Genomic DNA, 19,780 nt, shown 5'->3' on the forward strand with positions numbered 1-19,780 from the left:
CTCACTGCCAGAAGCGCGTGCACAGGTACATCGTTTGCTGTCAACACAAAGAGCCAAAAAGCAGAGCAAATAAACCGCTTTTTTAAACTTCAGATAGTTTTTATTGTTTCTTCAGTAGCATCTCGCATTTGGGAACCAGTATTTTTTGATATTCTCTTATACTTTTTAAATATTCATCGTCCGAGTGCTTGTGTCGGTTGAGGGTTACCTGTCCCGTTAGGTGCGAAAGAGACGCGTAACGTTAGAGGAAACGTTACTCAAACTTCACCTGCTGAAACACTAGAAGGCAAACGCGTCTAGAGAGGGTAAGAAATCATGTAAATGAGTTTAAAATCCATGGTTTTATTGTAGTAAAACTGTAACGGCTATGGTTTTGCTCCCGGTTTTGATAACCGTTTGTATTACCCATTTGCTACAAATTCCACGTTGAACTATGGCGAGACAGTTGTACATTTGTTTAACTGTGGTTAGTGTTGTAAAACCACGGTTTATTTTTGTAAGGGGTGCTCTTTCGTATGTATATAAGTGCCTTCGTTTAAACGGGATACTTCACCCAAAAATGAGATCTCAACACTCATTGACTACCATTGTAAGAAAAAAACAATGGTAGTCAAAGGTGCCCCGGAGCTGTCCTACATTCTTCAAAATGTCTTCTTTTGTGTTCAACAGAATAATTTTGGGTAGTCTATAGGTGTTGAGATCTGTTTAGTTATAAACATTATTTCAGATATCTTTCTCTTTGTTCATCAGAACAAAGAAATTTATGCACATTTTGAACAACTCTAAGGTGAGTAAATGATGACAGAATTTTCATTTTTGGGTAAAGTATCTGGAAATTCAAAACTTTATACTAAATGCCTTTATGATGTGCAGGAAATGTGCGTAATGTTTTATAAAGCAGTTTAAATACAAGTCCTCATTGACTTTGATTTTGTAAACAGGATTGAATTGTTTGTTTCCCTGCACCTGGCATGCGGTTACGCCCGTTCGGGTAACGTCAGGTGACAAGAGCGCATCTGCGTCTTCCTCTGTATAATGCAAGCATATGGCAAAATGTGCTTTGACCAAGCTGGGCATAGTCCTGAACCCTTATTTTGGAGTTACATATCCGTAACCAACTCAAATTCTAACAGCACTCCTAACAGGACGTGGGTCCTTTTTAATAAAAGATTTGTGAATAGGAATGTTGCTGCATGTCCAACAAAAGATGTTGATTAAGGAAATGTTTTGCTTTGGAAAATAACAAAAATCAGATTGTTGAATCTGTACAATCATAATCTACTTCAGATATGCTCAGTTTAGGGTTGCACTTTGACCTGATAGTTATCAGTGTATTATCCAAGGCATATTCAAAGTTAGGAAGTCACATTTGTCCATTTGTTGTTGATGTTGAAAGACCTTGCCACTGCCAATATAACTTTATGAGCTGTTTTTCTTTTTAAGATTATAAGCCTCCTCCTCTTATGTAATCGCTGTCAAAAAGTGTGATAGACATCAGTGAATAAACTCTATTTATATGTATACTGCCTTGTTGCCCGCTAAAAGCATGTACGAGCCGGCTATAAAAAGAATCACTGCTGCCCATCTCTACGGAAACGGGGTCACAGTTTATCAAGCATTGAGGGGGTAACGGTAACTTATATGTCCTTATCATAAGATACCCGGGTGATGCTGTGAAGTGACCTCTTATTATTGTCAGACTTGTGAGAACTGAGCCATGTGCTGTCTGTGGTCAGTATTCCACACCCCCTCCCACATGTCAAGAAATAATGGAGGAGATTTTGGGACGTAAAGCTCAGTGTTACATTAATGGACCAAATGACATGCACCCTGTCAAGAAACGGGATTTGAGTGGGCAATGGGCATACGTTGAAACTGGGGGCTGGTGGCACAAGCTACATAAAATGTAAAATGAATGTAAACATGGTTTGTGCCAGGCAGCCACCATGTGTTTTGTGCCAGATGTAATGCAACAAACATGCACGGTATGTGGAAATAAAAAAACTGTTTATTTTCCACATACCGTATATGTTCCCTCTTTGCCCCCCCTCTCTGAAACGCTCACATTTTTTACAAAGCTCATCGCTGAAAAGCGAGGTGTGCTATTATTGGCCAGTTAACCAGTGCATACAAGGCTCTTGACTCATTTTCCCCAATGGTCGCACATATAAATGCAAATAAACTTTGTTTTATATTCAAATTATATATAACTATTTACTACACATTGTCAATAATAAACTTTAAAAACTAAATCGTACTAACCACTCTTGTTAAGTGGTCTCAGCATGCTGTGTGTTCTGATGTGTTTTGAGAGACTGATTTGATGGGTTTCAGTCTGTGAGTTCAGAGTTCAGTGTGTGATATATGAGCTAAAATGAGTTAAATGAGTCATTACCTTGCAAATCGGACATAAGTGGACATATCGCAAAAGATAGAAGTTAAAAAGCAAAACACTTCAGCTCACTGGAAAGGAGTTTTCCTGTAGGTCAGCTGCATGTGCCCAACACTTGTCAGGGAAGAAAAGGGAGCCGGGTACATATTTTTGAGCACATTCATACCCAGCTGCAATACAAGTAAAAATATTCTCCATGCGAAACATGGATTCTGTCTACCGACCTTGCCCTTGATTGAATCGTGAGGGAGAGAGACCGTTCAGAAACCAACGTGTTCGACTTCATGAAGCACTGCGCACAACGATTGGAATATGACATCAGTGTTCGGTAAGAGCATTTATAAGCATATGGAGCAGCCTGTTTTGCTGTGCTTTTATGACCCCTTTAAGGTAGCATGCATACCTTTAATTGTAAATGTAAATTAGGGAGGCACCGAAACGAATGCACAGACCGAATTCTTGGCCGAAGTCGAACATGATATGAATCACTTGGCCAAAGGCCTTATAATACCGAACATGTTTTTTTGCATTTCTCGTATTTATTAAAGGCCCAGTTTTTTCCCTGGTTTCGAAGCTTTGATTGTGTTTTTTGGGTGTTTAACAATGGATGTTCATGTTTCTAGTTTAAAAAAACTTGATGTTCAACATATTTCAAGTCTATTGTCCGCCGCTGTCTCTCTTCTCACGAAACGACTGGATTTCTTCCGGTTTTTCAAAGTCCTGCCTTCCGAAACACTCGGTTTGGTAAAGCTGACCAGGTCTGTCGTGATTGGTTCCCCGCTTATAGTGTTTGTGTAAAGATGTGAAGTGTATCGAAGTGCATACGCGAACGTCAATCTTTGTTATTGATCACATTTTTTTCTACTATGGAGAGGGAAATGACAACAGACATCTTTTTGGCGTTTTCCTTTAGGCAGAGGTTATTAAAAGCACTCGGAATGGTGACATTATGTACCCGGGAAGTAGAGGGCTGTAGTACGATCCAGCCATTCTCTGTAGTCCTTGAAAACCAAATTATTTTAAAGACAATACCTCGCCTGGCACTGAAGTTTGAGCTTTATCATTTTTACGTATTATTTATGCTCTAACAGCAACATTACACACTAACTAAAGGGTGAAAAATGGTATCGCGGGGAACATGCTCTTAAAGCCATTTGTTTCACTATTGCACAAACTGAATAGTCAAAATCTGCCTTTTATAATTTGTCTCTCTAAAACGCAATACAACTAAATATAAAGTTGAGCAAAACAAAGTAAATCATTTTTTCTTTAAGCTCTCTCCCTTCATGAATTGCCTATATTAATTAGGCCTATAACTGACTGCTAAAAGAATGTAATGTAAGTTACTCTGCACCCCTACAACAAAACAGTTCATTAAAAAGTGTCATTCCACAAGCAAAAATATGAATAAACGATTGTTTATTATTATAGGCTACATTGCAAAATTATTTTATGAAAAAAAAAACATCGAATGCAAACAATTCTGACTGATGCAGACTGACAACCATATCAGTTCAAGTATCTCTTCCAAACTCTGCCCACAATAGCTGTCTGTTCACTCAGAAGGTGCATTCGTGGCCTCGTGTGTTGAGAACCATTGCATCACACTAAATACTTCATGGCCAATGTGATTCTTGCAGCGCATCTTCAAAGCCGCCCAGTATGTGCATTGGCTGCGCATTTCCTGTAGCTGGACAGATCATGGAACCTGTGCTTACTGCCTCAGGGTTTAAGGTCTTGAAAGAATTATGTCTAAAAAGGCTTTCATTTCCACCAGAAAAATCTTCCTTCTATGTCTGCATGCCTTTGTCGGGTGCTGTTATTCAGAGAAATGTATCAGCTCCTACTGTAAGATTAAAGTCCTGTGCAGAAAACAAAATTCATCTCACCAGTCCCCTGGACTTCATCACTAGAGGTTGTTCCGATTTTTTTTTAGACCAATCTGTGCGTTCAGCATTATCATTCAACAGGGCAGTGGGTTCAGCTGGATGGAAAACGTGCCAAGCCCAGCATCTCTCTGTTTGGATAGAGTAAAGCCATCTGAGCACAGTATGTTTATCCTGGTTTGTTGTTAGTTTTGATTTGTCCCTCGTGTGTTGGAGGAGTCAAGTCTTTCATTTTTGTCACATGGTGTTTCATACATGCTTACATCATCATGTAGTTTTGAGTCTCCAAAGATATTCCATGTTTGTGTTTACTTGTATAAAGTGTTTTTTTTCTGACGAAGATGATACAGCCTTCGTAACACAACCGGGAGCATTAGGCGTAGGAGTGAATTCTAACCAAAGAAAGAAGATTAACAGTCAGTCTATTAGTTGGCTGGGAAAGAATGATTATTTACAGAGCATCCCTGAGTGATGTGATGTCTTTAGCTCCATTACTTTATTGAATAAATGATGGGGGATTGAATTAGCCACAGTTGATCTTTTAAAAACGTTGGTTTTCTACATCAGCACCGTGATGTATTGGGTGAGTTTGGATGCCTGGTGGTTTTTGTGCTTCTCGCTTGCCTATAATTAAAAATATATTGCCTAACGTAAGCTAAACAGGGCTGTACGTTAGCTTTTTTTTCACACAGTTTAAAAGTTTTGTAGCACAGACCAAATAGTGGTGGCACAAGTATACGTCTATTATCATGTTTTTAAAAACACAAGTGCAGGTCATAACATAAATAGATGGGCAACTGATAAAGGACATTAACTTTATACAAATGCATAAATTAGGGCCATATAATATTTAGTTTTTACAAAATTCTTGTAGTATTTACTTTAGTAGACTTTAGTAGATTCTTGTGTACTATATAGTATATTTAAACATTACTATAGTAAATATTAAAGTATACTATAGTGTTTACTACAGTTTATAAATTTACTACAAGTTGATTATTTTATCATCTGGTCCAGATTAGGCAGACTTTTATTTTGGCGGATGGATGTGAAGAAACTTGAGCTTCAGCTTGTTTGTAGCACGCGTGCTACACTATTAGATTTATTTGTTGCACAGACCGATTTTTTTTCGTAGCATGTGCGACATATATGTAATGTACAGCCCAGTTAAAGCAATGTAAGAGAAAGAGAGAGCTTATTTGAATGTTGGACACTCACCATATTTGTCCTTGCTAGTTATTTTGGAAAATAATTGTAGTATTGCAAAATGGAAGAACTTGTCTGCTGCAATTGTGAATGCAAATATTGAGCTCTAAAAGAGCTGCTTCAGTTAATTTAAAGCAAATTACTTGCTGGTCATTGTTGCTTTGTCAGTTGTGTTGTTTTGGTTAGTTCTTTTACCTTTCTTTTGTACTCTGATGACACCGCCTGCTGCTTTTAAGTAGTGCCAGAAAGTGCCTAAAATATTCTGTGTCCACAAACACCGAGCATGTCTCATTCCTGTGACATCCAGAATCATAGAGTGTCTCCAGTCTCTAATGCAACTCTTATAATTACACTGATAGGCATTAGAAGTGTAAATTGTAGGTTGTTGCTTTGTGCAAAACGTGTTGTATCAGTTGTCGCAGGGCTGTTAATAATGCTTGTTTTATTTAGTTCTTAGGTAGCTCTTTAGTAGCTAAGGTGGTGAAAAAAACTGTCATATTCACCTTTTGCCAATGAGTATCTGTATCTTTTTTAAATATTAGAATTAAAGAGTACATATTACGAAATCATGTAAATGATCTTTCATGCAGTGTGTAATGTTGCCGCGTGTGAATGTAAGCAGTCTGCCAAGTTGTAAAGCCGAAGGTGAAGGAATAAGAAAGTTATTGGCTCGTAAATAAAGTGAGTTGGCTAGAGCTGGGCAATCTTCCCAAAAATGCATATCACGATCTTCATAACAAAGAATTTCGTTTAAAGAGATAGTTCACTCAAAAAAAAAAATGATGTTATCAAACCCACCCTCGAGTTATTCCAAATCTGTTAAGAATTTCTTTGTTCTGATGAACACCGAAAGATATTTTGAAGAATGCTTGTTACCAAAAAGTTCTTGGCCACCATTAACTACCATCGTAGGAAAAATTACAATGGTAGTCAAATGTGCCCCAGAATGCTTTCCTATAATTTTTTTTAAAATATCTTCTTTTGTGTTCAACAGAACAGAATGTATAAAGCATGTTTTCCTACTATGTAAGTCAGTAGTGGCAAATGTACTGTTTGGTTACGAGCATTCTACAAAATATCTTTCTCTGTGTTCATCCGAAGAAAGACATTTATGCAGAATTGGAACAACTTGAATTTTCATTTTTGTGTGAACGGTTTCTTTAATATATTTATAAATAGTAAATGTTGTAACAGTACATAGAAATATTGAAAAATGTTTCAATCTTGTGTGATATTACTGCATAGTTTTGTCAAATTAAGCCATACCATGGTCCTTATAGTATAATGCTTTAAAGCGGGCTGTAACACACAGGGTTTCTGCCAATCTCATATTCATTTCGAGTACCTATAGGGTAGTATTGCATACTTCGTATCTTCTAAGAATATTTAGTTTGATCATATTTATAAAAGATAGATACAGCTTTACGATTGTTTCCGAAAACATACGGCCCATGCTGAACCAAAGCATACGAAAACATACAGGTAGGCTGAACCAAAGCACCCATTGTCAAAAAAACAGAGACATCAGTTTCACTCAGCGCATGTGGTTCATGTCCGGCATCTTTTAGCGCTGGGACGGCTCCATGTATCAGTTTCAAACGATCTCCAAATCCAGCGTTATATCCACAGTTAATATAACATTCATCACCCAAATGCAGTGAACAAACAAACACCTGAACTTCGCGAACATATGCTCTCTCTCTCCTGCTTAAAAGTGAAAGTGAGGTCTGCGCATGCTCCTTCTCCTGCTCTCATGTGGCCGTGCCGCGTGCTTTTCCGGGAGAATTTTCCCTTGAATAAGGGACTAAGAAAAGTTGCTGCGAAACAGTTATGTTCGAAAAAAACTTTCGAAACCTGTACGATCGCTGGGGGAGTGTATCGAGCACGGAAATACTACGTAATACGGCCAACACGTTTTTTTGACAAGTTGACCATGTTAAGCATGCGAAGATCGCACGTTTAACATTGTAAATAAGTCAGTATGCATGACGCATCGTTGCAGGGCTGCTTTAAAGTGTTTTATTGTCTGATTGCGTGTCTGTTATTAAAATGAACGACTGAACCTTCTGCTTCACAAGATGCCCATTCTGTCACTTAACATCCATTAACATGATTACAAGTGAAATCTCATAAAATGTTATTTCCTTATGAGGTTTACAGCTTCTGTTGTCACCTAAGGGCTGTGGTGGCCATGTACGATATAGCGATTTAAACCCTGTCGCTAATTTCTAATTGGTTATACTAGTAATGGTGTTACAAAACTTTCCCTGTTGGGTCTTGACAGTATGTGTCTTCTAAAGAGACAGCAGGTGTAATGATGACCGAGCATCAAATACCTGTGTTACACAATAGAGGAGCTATATTTATCCCAAATCTATTACGGTGCCGATCAATCAGCGCGAGGCCTTCCTTCAAGTTCCCTTGGCTCAGCTTTCTGCAGAATTTTTTCTTACTGAAGATGTCCTGTCCTTGGCCTGGAGTTGGAGATGAAAACTGTGTATATATAATAAATACCTTCAGTGAATGAAAAATAAATAAGGAAACTTGCAGGTCAAGGCAAGTTCTTGATCGGTTCTCTGAGATTATTGTAGCCGTTATTAACTGACTGTCTATTTGTCATTTCATGACAGGAAATGAGATGCATATTTGTTTACAATTATTTATCAGAGAAATGTGGCAACAGGCATGTGCCCATAAACTAGCCTGCAATTAAATTAGATGATGGAGACTGTGATAGATGTACCGATAATGAACTGTGCATCAGTGTTAAAATCCACCGAGCATTTCCATCAACCGCTTGCATAAGAAATGAATGGGAATCACATATTTAATTATTTCGTAGGAAAATAGCCATTTTGTTTTTCCTAAGGGCCGCTGGCATAAGAAATGAATGGGAATCACATATTTAATTATTTCGTAGGAAAACAGCCATTTTGTTTTTCCTAAGGGCCCATTAGCATGCAAAGCCGATCAATAATTAATTCTTCATGCTTGATGTGTGTCTAATGATTTCAGTTTTGAAGCTTGCAAACAGTACTTTCTAAGATTTGTTTTTGTGTTTTAAATTTTCACAGCAGTCACATTGTTGCAGTAGAATGTAATTCTTAAGCCTTATCTGTTGGCTTATTTCCAGTGTCTTGACACACAAGTAGTGACTTTGTCTGTTTGTTCGTGTGTTATATTTGCCTACAGCTTTTTAATGGTTTCCAAACATTACATAAACACACATCAGTAATTTTTGTGCTATTTCTGCATTTAACAAGCCTTGAATTAAGAGATTTCCACATCAGCATTTTGCTGTGCATTAGCATTCTGAGCAGGCTGCGCTGAAGTTGGTGCATCACACCTTTCTTGGATAAAATTGATCCATGTCTGAAATCGAACAGACTTTCATGTTTTTGTCAATTTCTGTCACAAGAATAAACCTAATTTGGCTTGAGTGGTTTTTCCTTCGAAAAATTTGGACAGTTTTATTCAAGAATGCACACAGCAATAACTGTGTGAGGAGGATCAGTCTTTTTTTATAATGCTGTTTTCGATACCATTGAGACGTTAATCTCTTTTTTTTTTTTTAGATGTATGATTAATATTGATTCACCAAATGTATAGGATAGCAATGTTGTCAAATTCAATAGCCAACATTTGAATTTAAATGAAATAATTTTCTTGTTTACATAATGTCTGCTGAGGCTGTCCCTAATATTCATGTTCCAAATGTGGGTGAACAACATAAGTTACTAAAGACTAGACCATTCAATTTTGTGTGCTTATATTTTTTTGATGTTGAATAATATAGCACACAAAATTGCAAATTGTTGGATGGTCTTCCATTCCTGCATTTATGTCTACATTGGATGGGGTCAAGTCTGAACTATGGTATGGTAAATTCCAGACAGAAATGTTTTTGGAAAAATGGTCTAAATCTGTGAGGCAACACTCCCTACCTCATTATAAGGGAGGTTTCTTGCTAGGGATTTGGCAGTTTAAAGTAAACAGATGGTAACTGGAATACCGTTAGCTGAGAGGGAGATATAGTGGAGATGCTGGCTCAGCATTGGAATGAGTTCAATTGGATGGAAGATGGACAAACAACCTGCTAACAAGCAACCTGTCAGGTCATAACAGAGGGTTATTACTGTACCCTTCCCCCCGGTAATATAGATGCATTGATTGATATCTTCAAAGAGATTGAGAACAGTAACAATAAAATACATAGGTGATATACTTTCTGACAGCCTCATTGGACATTAAACTAATTATTTCTTTAAGCAAATACTATTTATATGTAAAACAGAACAAAAAAGTCCTTTCTTTATTACAATGTCAACCACAACAGATATTTCTATTTTGTGTATACGGTGGTATGTAAATAAATGGCCAAGGGTTTCCTGTGTGACAGAAAAAAAGGAGAAAGATAATCATACAGGTCAAGAGGACATACAATTGAATTTACAGTATATTGTGGTATATTATTAAGGTGAAATAACATTATGATAACATTGCTGTGTTCCAATTCGCAATGAAGTCAAAGAGCAAACACACACTTTTTGTCTTTAGTTTGGAGACAGAGGGAGTGCACAAGCTTTATCCTCGCTCTTTCCTGCAATTATCACAAGCGCGAGATTCAATAAATCACATCAAATATTAAAATAAATCTTTGGCTGGCTAAAATTTGTTTAACGCACTTGCACCTATGCGACAGTGTGAAATTTGACCTTGCACGCTATAATAAAACTAACGCATAGAGCACTGGTTGTGTGCTGAAATTAGTATTCTCAAAGGACACCAATGGTCTACTATTTTCGGCGAAAACTCGAATCTATGGTCACTTAACGGCTGATATTACCCACAACTCACCGCGAGAGGGCGGAGTTATTGATCCTCCACTACCTTAATAAAAATAAATGAAAGATGCTTGCTAAATTAATAAATGTGCAGTAAGTATACTGTAAACATTACATATGAAATAATGAATCTATAAATATCTAAATGCAAAGAAGAGTTGTATTTTGAGGTTTGTGGCAGTTCATTATTACATTGTCATCTAGGCAACAACGTCCACTTCCATTTTGCGTTAGTATGTCCCAGTCCTTTTTTTCTTCTGCATAACACAAAAGAAGATATTTTGAAGAAAATAAGTATCCGAACAGCACTTCTAATTGTATAGACTAGAGATTCAATTTTCTTGGCGGATTCCGGTTTGCAATTTTATTATATTTGAAACCTGCAATTTGATATCCACAAACTTATACAAACTTATATTTGATGTACACAAACAGTATATATAAAACCATATTTACTTTTCTTTCATGTAAATTTTTGAAGAGCTCTGTGACTGAAAAGGAGGAGAAATCATACATGTAACTAAACAAAATATCACTTTATTGACCCGGTTTCCTTTTGTCCTCGTCTCGCAAAAGTCTACTAGAGTGTTCCCATCAAACGTGACTTGCGCGAATGAATCGGACGCTTGAACATTTTGAGTTTACTCTCTTCATTCGCGCATGAAATTCGCTTCACTACAGATGCGAATTCACGTCATGGGAGGGGCTTCTGCCAGACGGCTCCAGTCTCGTGTGTGTGTGTATATATATATATAGCTCAAATTGTGTAAAGATCGTTTTTTACAACTTATCAGATTGTCCAACCTCCTATAAGAATATTGTTTTATGTATGAATTCTAATAAGATTTATACGAATCATCACATGTCTTGAGTTGGTAATGAACTGAATCATATAATCACATATATAGGTTGATTTATTCATGTTTTATATTTAATATTTATATGGATTTTAAAAACAAGTTTAATCATGAAAAGCAATGTGGTTGAAGGAATTTTGCATTTGTTTTACACAGAGTGAACGACTTCAACATGAGTTTAGCATGTGTCAGAGTTTTTTAGCATCACTGTTAGCATACGCAGTGCAGTCAGCAGATATGAGAGATGCGTGTCAGTCAGCAGAGTTTTTCGGTACGGTGGACCCACATGCGAGTAAAAACAAGCCTTATAAGACAGACTGTGCGCACACACATTTACATATTTACTTGTGGCTTTGAGTGTACTTACGGCTGTGATGTTATTGCCTGCATCGTGGGAAACAGAAGATCGGCTTGGAATCGGCAAGACGTGAGACTGACTGACAGGTCACCGGCCCCAGCCGATCATGCGAAAAACCGGCCCATTCATGTCTCTGACCGGTCAAACGGTGCACCTCTAGTATAGACACAAAAACATTCTTCAAAACAGCATCTTTTGTGTTCTTGGAAAGAAAGTCATACAGGTTTGAAAGGACAAGAGGGTGAGTTAAGGATGACAGAATTTTCATTTTTGGGTGAACTATCCCTTTAAGAATGTGAATGTCCTGCTGAGAAAAATACTTATTTTTTAATACTGTAAATTGATCAGCTTTGGCATCTTGCCACAGAATAGTAGCTTTACGTCCGCCACCTTTCCCTGTAGCAAAGACTCCATTGTTTCAGCAATTGTCTCCTCACTTGTCAGAGAGCAATGGCAGTAATTTGTAGTGCATCAGTTTGAGAAGCCCTTGTTATTTCTTTGACCCTGGTACACTGACATCTTTAGTAATGGCTCACAGCCTTGTTTGTCTTCAGGATGTAAACTCACTTGTGTCCTGTTCCATGGCTTTAAGACACTGGATGTAGATCAGCTCTGTTTTATCTTCTTATCTGCTTAAAGGCAGGGTGGGCCATCCTGTACAGATTTTTTTTGCCATGTTGGTTAAAAATCTCTTTACAATCTGATAGCAATCAAAAAGTATAGTGGTCAAATCATATTTTAATTTTTTTATATCATCTGTGAAAGGCGTAGGACCAAAAAACTTTCGCCCAATCAAAACGTTCTGGCCGAGCACTGTGACTGGTCATGTGTACATTTTCACGCAGACATCATACGTCATCCGCGCCGCAGCGCGCTCAAATCCGCTGTGTCAATGTAGGGAGAATGGCGGACAAACGGCAACAATCAAACTTTCCTGCGGAAGCAACAACAAGTAGATCTACAAAACATTTTTATTTGAAAAAGCAGTGACGAAAAAAGTCTGGACCCTTGCACCTTTCCAAATCAACCACCCCCCCTTTAAGATCAAAGAATGTTTCATTGATACTGTGTTTGTTGAGTCTAAGGAAAGAGATCTCCTATCTCTTCTGCTTTCAGTTGCTTAAGACTTAAATTGCTGAACTGTTTCCCCTAATGGAGACTGCTTGACGCTATTTTCTGGAAATAGGAAATGAGGCAGCAGAAAGGAGAATAATGTTCCTAAACTTGCCCATTTCTGAGTGAACTAGCTCACATGAAAATTAGGATAATGGGAAATACTGTGACTTTGCGTCTCTTACTGAAAGACATTCTGACAATTTTGTTCATCGTTTACTGTTGCTCGGATCAATAAATGCAAATTTTAAACCCACAATTGAATGTGCAATGTCTTAAGATGAATCTTAGTTCCTTCTGAAGAACATTGCTGTTTCACCTGATGATTACTAAGAGAACTGGTAAAAGTATATGATTGTGTTGACTCTCACTAGTGCACCAGCATGTTTTCATTTTCTGAAGGATCAGTTGAGACGAAGAACAGCTGACGACTGCATTTCATCACCGGCTTATAACAACAGTGACTAATCATAATCATTGTGACCTCCAGCATTATTGACTGTATAAACCTGAGCCATCTAATGTTTGGATGGGTTTACTAAATAAACACAATGCACAATGACTTATTTTTATTTTGTGTACACAGAGTGCTTTGCACGTGTGCTTAATAGGAGTAAAAATTTGTGAACTTCCCACAATGAATGCTCATTGCTCTCTGATTCTTTCTACATTCTGTTAAAACCGTGCTGTAATCTAGCCTTTCACCTGTGTTTTGGTGTGCGGCCAGATCAGATTAGCCGCGAAATGATCCCGCCGGCTCTTTAGATTACTGTTACTATCTAGGGGGCAGTTTCCCTGACAGGGGTTTTCTTAAACCGGGACTAGGCCTTGGTTAAATTAAACATTTAAATTGTTTTTAAAAACATACGTTACAAAAACATTACTGGTCGGTATTTAGAGACAAAATAATCACACTGATATATTTTAAGATATGTCAGTGGAAGTTGTTTTCATTTAAGACACCTCTAACATTTAAATTAGTCTGGGACTAGCCTTAAACCCTGTCCAGGAAACCGCCCCTTTATGTGCCACACACCCAGCAGTAAATCTACAGTAGGAGGTGCTGAATTATTCAGCAGTTCTAGAAAATGGATTCTGTCCTCCGCACGGGCGTGCAGTAACAACTGCTTGTCCTCAGTTTGCAAGAACTTACAGCCAATTTACCATTTATTACAGATTTAAAGCAAACATTTGTCATTTGGTCATATTTAGTACAACCTTGAACATGCATTTTGAGCTTTTTCATATCTTTTTGTTTATGCAATTACCTTGGAAGGACATGCGGTCTTGTTTTGTTAAAACAGATTAGCCGATGCTTATAGAACAGTGTCGCCCATGACCTTCATTGTAGGTCATTGCAGGATTGTTCTTTTTGAAATGAAAGAAAATGGAGGGGTTTCACAACCTCTGTGTAAATGTATTTTTTTCTTACCTTCAGATGTCTTACACCGTGTCTGCACCAGATGCAACGGGTCGCGCCCCATTCAGTGTGGACAAGATGTAAAATTATAATTGGTTTTAATGCGTTCTATTGGCTTTTATCGTGACATGTCGCGCAGAGCCATGTCTGTGTAGAGACATTAAAGTGTAAATATTACAATATCTTTAAAATGACATTTCATGTAGTGTGTAATGTTGCTGTGTGTGAATGTAAGCAGTATGCAAAGTCATAAAGCTGAAAATGAACGAATAACAAAGTCATTGGCTTGTGAAAAAAGCTTGAATCACGCAAACAAGTCGTCTGTTGTTCTAATTTCAGTTCCGTGTCGGATTTGCGTCACTATGTGTAATGCCCATCTATGTTCCATATGCGGTGTACGTAAACTTGTTGTTGGACACTCCATGAACCAAAGTAGGACCTTAAAAATAACGTATTATTACTCTTTAATGCAGTGTTTTGCGCCAGTAAATTACATACATTTACATACAAAGTCAATACAAAGAAGTGAATAGACGTGAACTTGCATCAGTCGCAAAAAATTTCAACTTGAGCGAGAAATTCCTACTGTTTTAACACGTCCGGACATGGGAAGACACTTCCTGTTGCACGATGTTTTAAGCATCACTCAAACGAAAATAAAGAACTATTCCCCATGACCCACGAGTAATAAAGTAATAGGGACGTGATTTGGTGTGAACGCAGCATTAGTGTTTTCTTAACATGTAGGAGGGTTTTGTGACATTTACATGAGGCCCTGATGACGGAACTAACTCCCATTGCTCTGCTGGGTAGATTAATAACCGGATACGCCTCTCACCAGTGCAAATAAAAGGCTGCTGGTGGTCTCCGTTCTCTGCCTGATGTCCCTCATTATCATTTGGGCCCACACAGCAATGCTTCATTTAGCAGATAGGCAGATTAGCTATTAGGAGATATTATGTACCATGCTTGTGAATTTGGTGACCCTCCTGGGAGGCAAGTCTGGTGTGTTTTTTTTCTACTCATTTTTACTTCGACAGAAAATATGTAAAAAGGTTTTTGCGCTTGCGTTTCTCGTATTTTTGTATTTCCTCATAGCTTATTTATGTTGATGAAAAAGCTCCGTCATTACATGACAATGTTTTGGCTGATTCTGTAGACGCCCTGGTTTGCCCGATAAGAGGTTTAGTTCCTCTCCCGCAGTGACTGATAAGCAGTAGAAAATCCCTGAGCTGAGACTGCAGGAATGTGAATTAACTCTCTTGAGAAATTCAGTAATGATTACTAGAGGCATTCTGCAAATTTGGCGTCAGACAGACATGAGTGTTGAAGGGGACAGTAGAGTTTTGCTGGCAGATGACTGTCAAGCAGACAGACAAAATTGTGTGGCTGTCAGGTTAAGAAGTCGCTATAGACGGTTTCATCAGATGTACATACCTGGCCCGGAGTTAACTTCCTTTCTGTGTTTGCTGATCAGTCTGGCTAGTGGCTAATATTTATATTTTATTTAATTATATTAATATTAGGGGGCACGGTGGCTTAGTGGTTAGCACGTTCGCCTCACACCTCCAGAGTTGGGGGTTCGATTCCCGCTACCGACTTGTGTGTGTGGAGTTTGCATGTTCTCCCCGTGCCTCGGGGGTTTCCTCCGGGTACTCCGGTTTCCTCCCCTGGTCCAAAGACATGCATGGTAGGTTGATTGGCATCTCTGGAAAAATTGTCCGTAGGGTGTGAGTGCGTGAGTGAATGAGTGAGTGTGTGTGCCCTGCGATGGGTTGGCACTCCATCCAGGGTGTATCCTGCCTTGATGCCCGATGACTCCTGAGATAGGCGCAGGCTCCCCGTGACCCGAGGTAGTTCGGATAAGCGGTAGAAAATGGATGGATGGATGGATGGATATTAATATTAATTTGTATTCATATTTTATTGAATAATTATTGTCTTAAAGAAACAAGTTGTTGAATGGGTTGCATTTAAGTTTAGCCAAATAACTATTCTTTCCAAAATAAAACTAACTAGACATACTTTTAACTTGCTAGCTAGTGTAGTTTACTTGTTTTTTTCTTTTGACTGTAATCAGAAATAACTATCAGGGACTCTATTCTTTGCAGATGTGTACCAGGAGTTAAGTTTGGACTAGAAAAGCGTGCATGTGCAGTAACCTCTGTTTATGTTGTTGCTTTGAAACCATCTTTAAATTATTTAACAGATTCAAAAGCTCTGGTGCAGCATTGCACAATGACAGATAGACCCTTAGTTCTCCTCACCTCCCCTTATATGATTTATGGGTGTGTCACCTATTTTAGTAAGTGTCACATGGCAGTAATGCTAATGTGCTGTTTGTTTATGCAGTGCTGTTTGTGTTGCTGTGTGTCTGCAGGGTCTTTGGCCGTCACTGGGATGATAGTGAGGTGGGCTGGAGACTGGATTGAAGGAGCATGGTGAAGCACCAACCTCTACAGGTCTATGAGAGACAGTTGTGTTTGTCATGTCTGACCGGGATCTACGGTTGCCGCTGGAAACGCTACCAGCGGTCACATGATGAGACCACCAAGGTGAGTTACCCCGTCATTACTAATGCCATGTGTCTTTGATGTTCAAGGACTTTAGTTAAGCTTTCAGATTTAATGCTGATTTTTGGCACACGTTGAGTTGGGGTCTTGATACATTTGATTTAAGTAAGCCATTTTTTTTATTTATAGTTATAAAAAATAAAAATAAATAAACGGAACAGTATGTGGATGGAAATTTTTTTTTTTTAAATAACGAGTAGGCGCAGTTTAAATAGCATAACATTTCTCAGAACAACCTACAACAATGGTTTTTATAAGGGTCGTAGGGTCATAGGATTAGTCAGAGTTTCGAAGAAAACTTTTCACAAAATCAAAGTTCTGAGTAGTCAAGGGTCACGGTGCAGTACGGGGTCAAAAAAGAACTTACAAGCGAACACTTACAGTGTTTTAAATAGACAAGATGTGTGTGTCCGTGTATGAAACCAAAAGTTTATTATGAAACTAAGTTATTGGAAGCTCAGCTTTGAGTTGTTTTCGATGCAAAGGCTGTTTCAAATGAAAGAGAGCGTAATTATTACAGCTAGTTGGTCCAGTTTTGAGATATTACTGTTTTTACATTACATAATGCTTAACATTAGCTGATAGTGGCTGAACATTATATAAGGCAGCGTCTTTTTCCTATTAGTTGGTTTTCTTTTGAAACGCTTACATCTGCTTCTTCAATAGACTCAGGAAACGAATGGTTTTTTATGTATTAGACCTTTTTTTCTAGGACATCCTTTCTGTGCAGTTGATTAAAGAACAAGCACTGCGCATCAGTGCAATTGGGACATTATTTATGTGTGTTCAAATCGCTGCCTGCAGACTGTCCACAAATGGTATCATCCTCATTGCCTAATGCAACGAAATAGGCCAAGAGTCCTGGAGCAGAGATGTTCTGCTTTAGCACTACTTCTAATCAAACATGACAGGTCTATTTAACATTACTGTTACAGTTCTTAAATAAATACATTAAAATATTATAATAAAAAGGTTATTATGTATTACAGGTACATACAGTACATTAAAGCTCTGTATATGGGTCAATGACGTGACATGTATTTTTTGTCCAAATTCATTATTTTCCTAAAAAGAATTTGAATAAATACATGTCATATATCAAATGGATCTACAATATGTCCTTTATAAGAAACCCTTTTCATTTTATTGAAATTCAATAGATTTTTTGAGTTTTGGTGTTTGAAAGACCAAAAATGTCAGGTGGTGCGACCGTCCGAACATACAAACAGAGAACAAAACTGAGAAATAAATGTTAATTTTCTCAATAAAATTCTTAATAAAATATTTTGGCATGATTTTATGTTAAATTTCTTATATATGAGGGGAAAAATACTCAGTGCTAAATACATTAAATGTATATTATTTTAAATTAATATATGGTCGCACCACCTGACATTTTCTTATTTGTCATTGACCCATATATGGAAATTTGTGTTACTATGTGAAAACACATGTGGACATTTTTCGCATCCTGTTCAATAACCTTTACATTGATAAACTTTTGGTTAACCCGTACTGTACTTAAAAAAATAATATTAATCAAACAGTTAAAACTCCCAGAAGGCACAATTATTACATGGTTTGTTTTCCTGAAGAGAGTGTTTTGCCTTGGAGCATTACTGTTTACACATGTGTACTTTGTAAAGGTCCCTTGGGAGAAGATAGTTGGGGCACAATTGCGTGTCAGAGATCCAGACTGTGTAAGATGAGATGAAAGCGAAAGGAGGAGACTTTGCGTTAAACTGGTGACACAGATTTTGTCCGTGGCTGCGTAGCTTGCAGAGCAGGAAAGATTTTGTCAGAGAAACCAAGATAAAGTTTGTAGAGATGTGTGCCGATATCTAAAGCATGATCATCTCACATTACTGTCTGTAATTGTAGAAAAACTGGAATACCTTGAAATGTAAATACTTTGATAATACAACAATTCAGGGGTATGTGCAATGTCGAAATACCATGGTATGCATCTGATCACTGTGTTTGTAAGGGCATGAGTTTGCTTTTTATGCCTTTTAAAGATTCAGAATGTGCTTATGACGAGGTGCCTATGTGCTTGGATGCATATCTACAATAACTAGGGCGTTGGGTCGATGCCTAATACAATAAAACAGCCAAAAAGGTGCAGATATAGATTTCCATTTACATTCCACATTACCCTGGTTTCCTGTTGTTCTCTGACTCTCAGCTGCTCATACAGTGCCGTCAGCATTTTTTGGCTCAGTCTTGTGTATCCGCACCAGGAGGTCTTACCCTGGCCACAGAAACAGCCAGTTCAGCTGTCTGAGCGAGCGAGTGAATGAGCCAGCGAATGAGCGAGCAAGCGAATTAGAGAGCGAGAGAGAGACCAAAACCAGAGCACTCTGTGCATCATAGCCAGTCCTGTCATTGAATAGTTAGTGTAGTTTCCCGTCACTTTTAAAAGAGATACAGGATACGCTTCATCAGAATTTGACCTTCGTCCCTAAACTCTCTCTCTTCCCCAGTGGCCATCGATGATGCAAAGAGACATATTTTATGATTCCAGTCTCTGTGTTAAAAGCCATTCAGAACGTTCAGTACTATCTGAATGAATTATAAATATTACAGATATTTACTTCTGTTGAGTTTACCTGTATGCAGTCTTGTGTCTGGTGAGTGTGAGAGTATACGTTGACCATCTACTGTTTAAGATGTTTAGGCTAGCGTGTGCTCCACTGAAAAGAGATCCTCCTCAGTAATAATTGAGAGTTTTTCCATTTACTCATCCCTTTACTTCCAACACAAAAGGCCTTTGAATAAGAGTGTAGTCATCTTCCACGGGCTCCAGCTCTGTAAAAGCAATACTGCTCACAATGTTACTATACCAGCGACATTGAACGTCCAGTGTGTATTTTTTGGAGGATCTATTGAAAGGAATGCAATATAATAATCATAAATATGTCTTCTGAGGTGTATAAAGACATTATAATGTAGCGTTACGTTTTTAATACCTTTTATTATTCCAATGAAAAAGCTCATCTCCGTCGGCCTGTATTGCCGCAGCTCCATGTGTCGCTGGTAACTTAAGGGAACTATTGAGGGGCTCCATGAACCGCCATTGCTGTGAAAACGCTGTTTTTTTTAAAGTGAATTGATACGACTGTCTCTCTCAA

The 19,780-nt window shown here is 38.0% G+C and overlaps 1 protein-coding gene across 6 annotated transcripts in view; it reads left to right on the forward strand.

Moving 5' to 3' along the window:
* gdpd5b (glycerophosphodiester phosphodiesterase domain containing 5b) overlaps window positions 1-19,780 on the forward strand; it is a 37,396-nt gene continuing 17,616 nt past the window's right edge. For all 6 annotated transcript variants that reach the window (XR_008907473.1, XR_008907472.1, XR_008907475.1 and 3 more), the window contains exons 1-2: window positions 1-305; window positions 16,457-16,631. Coding sequence is in view for 2 of the 6 variants with exons in the window: in XM_056756560.1 (XP_056612538.1) it covers window positions 16,515-16,631 (117 nt within the window). In the remaining 4 variants the exon portion in view is untranslated. The remainder of the gene's footprint in view (window positions 306-16,456; window positions 16,632-19,780) is intronic.

This window comes from Triplophysa dalaica, chromosome 9, assembly GCF_015846415.1.
Source record: "Triplophysa dalaica isolate WHDGS20190420 chromosome 9, ASM1584641v1, whole genome shotgun sequence".
Classification (NCBI taxonomy): Eukaryota; Metazoa; Chordata; class Actinopteri; order Cypriniformes; family Nemacheilidae; genus Triplophysa; species Triplophysa dalaica.